At 34.7% G+C, this 10,000-nt stretch overlaps 1 protein-coding gene across 1 annotated transcript in view; it reads right to left on the reverse strand.

Annotated features, from left to right (window-relative positions):
* The window catches only part of LOC143027356 (uncharacterized), a 187,858-nt gene that overhangs the window by 4,824 nt on the left and 173,034 nt on the right, over nucleotides 1-10,000 (reverse strand). The window contains exon 26 of the mRNA XM_076188635.1: nucleotides 5,445-5,592. Coding sequence (XP_076044750.1) covers nucleotides 5,445-5,592 — 148 coding nt within the window. The remainder of the gene's footprint in view (nucleotides 1-5,444; nucleotides 5,593-10,000) is intronic.

A 10,000-nucleotide genomic window follows, 5' to 3' on the forward strand; every position in this document is an offset into this window, starting at 1 on the left:
TGTGAAAGAATTATCAAAAGTAGATGGGTAAAATATTTAGAAAAAAACAAAGTGTTAAATCCAAGGCAATTTGGATTCAGACAAGGACGATCATGCGTCATCAATTTAATATGTTTCTATTCAAGACTAATAGATATAATACAGGAAAGAGATGGATGGGCGGACTGTGCATTTTTAGATCTAAAGAAAGCTTTTGACAAAGTACCACATAAGAAGTTGCTTAAGAAATTAGAAACTGAAGGAGGAATACAGGGCAAGCTACTAAATTGGATGGAGGACTTTTTGCAAGAAAGAAAAATGAGAGTAGTGATAAGAAACCAGCACTCAAAATGGGATGAAGTAATAAGCTGTGTTCCGCAGGGAACAGTTCTGGCCCCAATAATGTTTGCTATATATATTAATGATATGGATAGAATAGAAAGCTATATGAGCTTCTTTGCAGATGATGCAAAACTACTGAAAAGAGTGAAAACTGAAGAGGATTGTGAATCACTACAGAGAGATCTAAATAAAGTACAAGAATGGAGTAGGAAATGGGAGATGGAGTTCAATACAAAAAAGTGTAGTATAATGGAATTTGGAAAAAGCAAAAACAGAATAACAGGAGCATATAAATTGGGAGAAGAAGGAATAAAAAAAGTAGAAAATGAGAAGGACCTGGGAGTCATTGTTATGAATAATATGTCACCTGAGAAACATATAAATAAGATTTTCGGAGAGACTTATAATCTAATAAGAACGATCAAAGTTGCATTTACATACCTGGATGAAGAAATGGTGAAGAAAATCCTAATCACCCTGATAAGACCAAGATTGGAATATGCAGCAACGATATGGTCACCAAGTACAAAAAAATGTATAAAAAAACTTGAAAGAATACAAAGAGCAATTACAAAACTGGCACCAACACTCTCAAAACTATCATATGAAGAGAGACTAGAAAAACTTGAACTACAGACACTAGAGCAAAGAAGAGAGAGAGGAGATTTGATAGCTATTTACAGAATCATGAAAGGCATAGAAATTACTGATAGAGAGAATCTGATAAAATGGGATGACAGAAGTACAAGAGGACACGGAAAGAAAATAAAAAAAGACAGCTATAGAAGAGATTTGAAAAAGAACAGCTTTCCTCACAGAGTAATAGACAGTTGGAACAAGTTAGATGAGAAAGTGGTGTGTGCAAAAACAATACATGAATTTAAAAATAGTTTAGATAAAATGAGATATGAAGACGAGACACCACGAGCATTGCTCCCCTTCCCGTAAAATAGAACTAGGTAAATACACTCACACATACACACACACATATTTATATATATATATATATATATATATTTATATTTATATATATATATATATATTTATATATATATATATATATATATATATACACATATATATACACACACACACACACACACACACACACACACACACACACACACACACACACACACACACACACATATATATATATATATACATATATAGATATATATAATATATATATATACATACATATATATATATATACACACACACACACACACACACACACACATATATATATATATATATATATATATACAGTATACGAGTATATAATATGTGTATATATATATATATATATATATATATATATATATATATATATATATATATTCATATATCTATACAAATAATATATAATGAATTATAAATAATAATAATAATAATAATAATAATAATAATAATAATAATAATAATAATAATAATAATAATAATAATAATAATAATAATAATAATAATAATAATAATAATAGATAAATTACAAATGATATACAAGCCAATGACAAATGATAGATAATAAACAGAAAATGATAAATTATATATAATACCCATTATCAATGTTCTCACAAATTTTTTGTTGTGAGCGTGCGCTGAAATTTGTTTGTCTGCATACTTTGCCTTCTTTGAAATGTATGTGCGCACCCATGCGAATCACTATCTGATCATTTAAGCAAATATGTATAATTTGTAAGTTCGTATTGCATATTACCTTCACCAAACAGTGGCGGATCAAGGGGGTAGCGATCCGTCCAGGACGGCACAATTTTGGTGCCGGTATTTTATAGTGACCCAACAATTAATATTCAAACATCAGTAATTTTGAGTAAAATAAGTTGTTGCTACATTTTGTTTTATTATTTTGCATGCCTATATACCTCTATTATTCCGTTTTGGCGTTTTGATGTGTGATTAAAACTTTTAAGGGGCGGACAAGTAAAAATCTGCTCCAGGCAGCACTTGTGCTAGGTACGTCACTGCCACCAAGGATATTATATGACAATCACAGAGCTTATATAAATATTTAATATGCATTTGATATCGCTCTGATTGATAATAATAATAATAAAAAAATAACACTAATGACTGATTACCTTTATGTAAACTTTCTAACTTTTCAAATACCTCTACACATACAAAATAAAATAAGACTATTACCCATTCTCACCTTGTTAAACATTCATATTATGCCTATTACTAATTCTCCTATGCATAAATGTAGCTTCTATTCCTTTATTTTTTCCCCTCATATGTCTTTGGAATTCACCCACTCTTTATACACACTATCTAAATTAAATTTCCATATAATACGAGTAGGTAGCTTTTCACTCTCATAAGCACATCCAAATGACATTCTCCTAAACGGTATCTAAGTTTGTTTTTTATTTAATTCATTAGACTAAACCATCTCTCACTGTCTTCACTAGATGCAAGGAAAGTTCCTCCAATATCCATCAACTTTGCCAAATCACAGAACTATTTATTCTGAAGAGCAAATACAACAATTTGTGTAAAATTTGATTTATTTTTTTTTCTTTTTTTTTCTTATACAGAAAATTTGAAATAATTAAGATGACTAATTATTTCTGGAGTATCAGCCAGAAAATAATGACATTTAAGACAAAAGTCATTAACATGTTCACTACCAAGTGAGAAATCATAACGTGTGATAGAGAAGATAAATACTGCCCATTCTTGTACCTCATTCTCAGGGAATCGGTCTTCTAAATGGGCACATAAACTATCTATAAAATTCAACAAGGCCCTAGTATCTACTATTTCAGCCTCTTCTTGCTTAAGTAAAGGATTTACTCTCTCACTCCAGTAAGCATCACCTCCTAAATACTGATTCCTGATTTTGTTGATCTTCCTTTTGGCAAAATTATGGCTGTCTAGTGGTGTTAAATTACTCATTTATAAGATTTTGCACAGAGAGGTCATTTCCTCAAAGACATCACCTAAAACATGAAGAGCTACCTTGAATGTCGTTAGTTAAGGGGGTACGCGACACCAAAAGTTGTATTTTTCACGATTTTTGCCAGACATTAAAATTGAAATACCTGTATGCAAAAGAATAAAGGAAATTGTTCAATTACTCAATGACCGGCCCTAGGTGTGCCTACTGACTAATCATAGCCATTATGGTGCTGTGCACTTTTAAATGTCGCTACTGGTATACGTACATGTGTACATGTGTACATGTGTACATGTGTACATAAATCATTCTGCTTCCCCTAAAATGTAGGCAATATGGATACCTATTTACCTGAGAAGTTTCAGCTCTTTACTCTAAATATTTTAGAAAATGACCTCCAGGTGTCGCGTACCCCCTTAATTCATTGTGACAATAATTAACCACGGAATCATTTTATCTGCCTTTTTCAAAACATGTAATCAGTCCTTCATAGTTTCTTATAACTGCCTGTAGTGCAAAATATCTAGATAGCCACCGCACTTCACTGAAGGGTCTGAAGGAAATAACTTCATTTTCAGACGCCTTAACAATTTCTTTAAATTCAGCTCTTTTCAATGTGGGACGAGAAAAGAGTGTGTATACTGTTCTCATTAATGTATTAATATCTCTCATTAGTTCAATTTCCTTCAATGTATCGGAGATCCCAAGATCATTATGGTGAGCCAAATAGTATTGCTGTACAAGATGTGGAACTCCTAATTTAAGTTTTGCACCAACACCATTAACTTTGCCCAGTATCATTGAGGCCCCATCAGAGGTAAACCTCACCATTTTTTTGGAGATCAAGTTTCTTTTCTTGACAAAACTGTTTAATAGCTAACACAATAGAGGAGGCATGACAAGCCTGAAAATGAATTATTCCACCAAAATATCTTTTATATTCATTACAATCTTTGGGGCTGAACTAATAGAAAATGAGACATTTGTTAACAGTTATATCAATGCTTTCATTAATGGTTAAGGTGTGAAAATTTGCAGGTGCAATTTGCTTAAGCATGTTATTTTCAACAGCTAAATTGATCATTTCCAGAAACTCAAACGCATAATTTTTGCTACGACAGCTGTCTGGAAGTTCAACATGCCTTACCGTATGTTCATTGATATGCTGAACTGAAAGTAACGGGTTATTCATCTTAACAGATATTAAGACAATGTCAATAAGAACTTTAATTTGCTCTGGATTCGACCGTTTTTGCTCTACGTCACCTGAACTTTCCAGTAGCAAAGCCAATACTACCGTAGCTGGCAATGAACGATTTTATTGCCTTAGTTTGTTTACACCATTTAAATATATTTTACTTGTAAAATGGCACTTCAAAGAGTCCAGCTTCCAAGTGTCTCAATCTTCTTTCCATTAGAAAAATTCCCAGAAATCTTTGCATTGCGACAATATATACAAACAACTCCAGCTGAGGCATCGCAAGTAAACATTTCATGCAGCTGAATATTCATCAACTCATGAGCTTTTGGCGTAGCAGTTTTCATTATTTCATCCAGCCATTGTTTTTTAAAGCTGATAGCAGTTCGTTTTCGCATTACTCTCTTTGCTTTCTTAAAATGTGACAAATTGGGTCCACAGTTCTTTGAAATCTTGATGGTTAAAGAATGCTTTTTACTTATTTTGCAAATTCACAAATCTACACTAATTAGCGAACAATTTGGCAATTCAATAGCTACACCAACACTAAACGCTGCGCCTGGCTGGAACGTGGAAATAGTTTATAAACGTTTTCAGACTATTTCTACACTCCAGCCAGGCGGCAAAGTCATTTCGCTTGCAATGGAAACGCTAGAATTAGAAGAGAGAAAAAATTCTTTGTTTGACGGTTGGCAAGTTACCATATTTTTAGAGAATTTATATGTTAATGTTTGGGTGGACTTTCTGTATTGAATGTATTTTAATATAATTCAATGTGCGCTAGTTGTAAAACATATGTGCGCACAGCTTAGAGGGAAAGTTGTCCATAACATAATACTTAAATCTTTATATTTAGTACACCATAAATAATCATAATAAATAGAAAATAAGTGATAAAATAGTTATATGATTGGATGAATAAATAAACAACTAAAACTATAAAGTGGTCGACACATGAAAATCTCCACCAAACTACAAGATACGAGATCAAGTCATGTTTACTTTTGCCTGTGTTTTCGTTGCCACTGTCCTCTCTCCATTTTTCGGGGGGAACGCTGGCGGGGAAGTACTTGCCTATGGGGGCCGGTATGCAGGATGTCTCCAATGTCTTGATGGCGGTGAAATTGGGATACTCGGTTCTCTCGGACATCTGCGGTGTAAAGAAGAAAAGGAACTTAGGCAAGGGAATGAAAAGTTAGCAAAATCCTTCTCTGGCCCAACGTGTCATATGATGAGACTAATATGGCAAGATTTTATGTTCATAAATCGAGGCATACAATCGTATTTAAACATTAAAGTAGAATCTATCCATTTCGTATTTGTAAGTATGCACACGTCTTATGGTCACACTCGTATCAACAACTGTATGTAATCTTGATGCCATCATCATGTCATAGTATATATCTTACTTATAGTGTCTTGAGTGCGTTGCAAATTAAAAATGTTTGAGAAATGTTCAAACACCCACAATATTACAATGTACGAGTTTCTGGGATTCGGTCACAGGAGCTCAAGGATTTTTTTTGACTGATTTCAAGTAAATTCAACAAGCTGAATTAAAATCTGAAATCCGTTTTCTTTGATCAGTTCTAGTTTTTACGCTATTTTTCCATTTTTGGTATATGTTTATTGTTAGTTACTTTTACACAAATAATGAAATAATTTTCTGAAAAAGTTACATAAATTTATCATTTAACTATGTAATAAAGTAAATGAAAGTAACTAGTTACTATAGAAAGGTTTAGATATACATTCAAGATTCAAGGACCTCAGGCAACGGTTTATATGGTTGCGTTGTCATATTTCGTTATTTCAGCAGATGATCAGTGCTCGTTCACACAGTGTAGAAATGGAAGGTGTGCAGCTTTATAAGTCTACACACACACACATGCGCTCGCACACACGCATATATATATATATATATATATATATATATATATATATATATATATATATATATATATATATATATATATATATATATGTGTGTGTGTGTGTGTGTGTGTGTGTGTGTGTGTGTGTGTGTGTGTACATTTTGAATGTGTGTACTTTATAAATTCATTCTATTGCATGATTTGACAATGAACAGAAGATGTAAAAATAATCGAGACAGGTTTTGCTACATTTGTGGCAAAGTAAGAATGCCTGATCAACATTAAAAAATACTCAGTTTGTAAAATCATGTTATCACGCCTATTTTGGAACCTGAATTGGAGATCAAGATAAAATTTTTGCTCCTTGTGCATACTGCAGAACATGTGTTGGAATAAGGGCAACATGAAATCCCTATCTTTTGGTGTTCCCATAGTGTTCAGAGAAGGGATGGATCATGTAATAGATTACCATTTCTTCATCATGTATTAGATTACTATTTCTGTATCGCCTTGCCATACTCCTTTTTCAATCTTGATATTTTCTGTATCTTTATGTAGTCGAATTACAGCGGTACCTTTCACACAAATCTTTTCTAGAACCCTTACTATCAGTTCGTTTGTACTCTATTTGCGTAGTAAGGAAAAGAAAGATCTAGTGGAGTAGGATTCTTGATAAATCGAGAGGTTGCTGGTAATGTAGTCAAGTTCAGTAGTTTATCAGAGTAGCTTGGATTGTGATTAGGCTGTGTAAAAAGTACACTCTGAAAATAATTCATGTTTATGCACCAATTTCACAGAGTTCAGAAAATGAAATGGAGTCATTCTATGATTATTTAAGTCAGGTGATGGATCAAGAAAAAATTAAATAAGCATTGGTAATAGGTGACTTTAATGCTAAAGTGGGGAAGAAGATGGGAGATGAGTCATGCATTGGGAAATTTGGAGTAGGCGAAAGAAATGACAGAGGGGAGATGTTAGACAATTTTGCAAAGAACTATAGCATGAGAATACGAACACTTTTTTCCAAAAGCGAGTAGGTCGTAAATGGACCTGGAGGAGTCCAAATGGAACAAGAGATAATGAAGTATACTTCATATTAGGAGATGAGAGCAAGAGCATTAGCAATGTTATGGTCATAAGTAAATATAGGTAGTGACCATAGAATGGTAGGTTGCACAGCCAAATTCAATTTCAGAGTCGATAGAAATAAACTAGTCTTAATAAAGAAAATAAACCTTGCGAAGGTTAAGGATAACAAAAAAGAATTTAAGTTAGAAATTAGGAATAGATTCGAAGCTCTAAGAACTAACGAGGACACCGTCGAAGGTATGAATTTGAATTTAATGAATATCATTAGGGAATCAGCAGAGAAAGTAGGAAGTACAAAAAGTATTGGAGAAAACAAATACTCCAAAGCTACAAATAACCTAATTAAAAGAATAAGGACTATGCTGATTAAAAGCAGGAAGGACGAAATAGAGAGAGTAGAACTAAGCAAACCTATCAACAAAAGGCAAAGATAAAAAAAAAAAAAAACATGGATGAAACAGAGGAAACTATTTAGAAAGGTAAAATTATTAAAGGGGCCGAGCGCAGACATGTTTTAGGAAGACAGCAAATGATATACTTGAAAGATAGAAATAGAGAGATCATTAAATACAGAGAGAGAATGGTAAAAAGAGTAGAAGCATTTTACCAAGAACTTTACTCGTCAAAGACCGTAGTTGAGTCAGTAAATTCTTCTGTAGACTTTAGTAGTGTGCCAGAAGTTACAAAGGAATAAGTAGACTTTGTTTTAAATGATGAAACGAGGAAAAACACCCGGGGAAGATGATATATCATAGATCTTTTGAAAAACGCAGGGAAAAAAGTTCATTGCAAATTAGCTCAGTTGTACAACCAGTGCTTACGTGAAGAAAGCGTTCTGAATCCTGGTGCAATGCTATAGTGATTTTGCTTCATAAAAAATGAGACCAGAAAGACCTTAGTAACTACCGACCGATCAGCTTTCTATGAAATACATATAAAGTATTCTCCAAGATCCGTATAAATACACCATGTCAAGTTTTAAACTGAAACCAATAGAACAGGCAGGCTTTCGAAGCGGATATTCGACTCTACACCATTTGCAGCAAATGAATCAACTAACCGAGAAGATATATATGTATACATATTCTGTTGTCTTCTCGATTAGTTGATTCATCGCCTGCAAATGGTCTAGAGTCGAAATGTAAACTGAATTTAAGTGTGTCAATTGTTGGTGTCGACAACAGTGTGTTTGGTCTTGAGGCGGCGATCTGGCAACAGGGAAGGATGGTGGCGTGGGTTGTGATGGCGGTTTCGGGGAGATCGCGGGTAGTTGTTTAGGGACGAGCAAACTCTGCATGTTGTTGTCTCCGGATGTGGGGGATTGTATTGGAGTTTAGTGTGCTGAAAGAAGTGGTTGGTTGCCCGGTGCCGTGTCGGTGAGTGCCAGATAGGGGTAAGTGGGAGCCAAGCGATGCAGTGCTCGTTTCAATCTTTCTACGCCAGAGCGTCTAGTCTCCGGTGATAGCCTTGTAGGTGAGGTCCTTCAACGTGTTGTTTTCATATATTTCTATTAATATTCAAGGTATCCGGGCGTTAATAATGGCTACAAAAGTCACGACTGAGATAATAAAGCCATCCACCAGAGAAGGTAATGTAGTGTCTCAGATTAATAAGTGAAACTCGTTGCAAACATATAGAAAATAGTTGATTTAGTAAGTTTCCTTCCACTATACTTGAAGTGTGATGCACTAGCAATTCGTTTAGAAATGAAAGATGATGACCAAGCTGATGTTGACATGATTATGTCCAGGCTAAACCAGGCTTTCACTAATGGACCAATTGTTACTTATGGGAAACTAGCAGGGGTGAGGTGGTCTAGTGAACAAGTGGATGTATGTACCGATGAGGTACGTCGGTTGGCTGGGTCAGTTGGGTTTAAGGGTGAAGATCTTGAACGGATGGTTAAATCAACATTTGTGAATGGCTTCCCAGACTATATAAATTTAGAGCTTCAACAAGTGGTAAATATCATGTCTATATCTATGAGTGATGTATTAACAAGAGCTAGAGTATTCACTGCTACCAAGAAAGGCAAAGTGGCTGTTGCAGTAATGACCTCAGCTGCAAAAGGGGCACCTGTAAATAGGAGCAATATTTAAGTCAAAGCAGGTGAAAGACACAAGTTATGAGTGTGGAGGGCCTTATATAACAGAATATTTTAATGAACGCAAGACAGTCGTATGTTTCAAATATGGGAAAGATAGTCTCATTGCTGCTAAGTGGGGGGAGGGGGGCTGTCGTGCCAGTAGCTTCCCCGTTAGTGGAGTAAAGGTGTATGGCTGAAAGTTACCAGTAGTCGAGGTGTTGTTCGGAGACAGACCGGTATATAATTTGGTTGACACTGGGTGTTCATTGTTTAACAGCGAAAGTGAGGACAAATCCGGTTATCCACTGGGAGGGTGAGAACCTTGTGATGGTCTTTGCCGGTAGCCAGGTCAAGTATCATGGTATGAGTTAGACAGATATAGTAGTGACGGGGGTACCACTGAAAGTGCTTGCTCTAGTGCTTGACAATATCATCAATGATGTAAACCTGGTGAGAGGAATGGGTGTAATCAACCGCTTGGGGGCGTCTTTGTGTACAAGGACAAGGTG

Source organism: Oratosquilla oratoria, chromosome 8 (assembly GCF_046742065.1).
Source record: "Oratosquilla oratoria isolate Oo_2021 chromosome 8, ASM4674206v1, whole genome shotgun sequence".
Classification (NCBI taxonomy): domain Eukaryota; kingdom Metazoa; phylum Arthropoda; class Malacostraca; order Stomatopoda; family Squillidae; genus Oratosquilla; species Oratosquilla oratoria.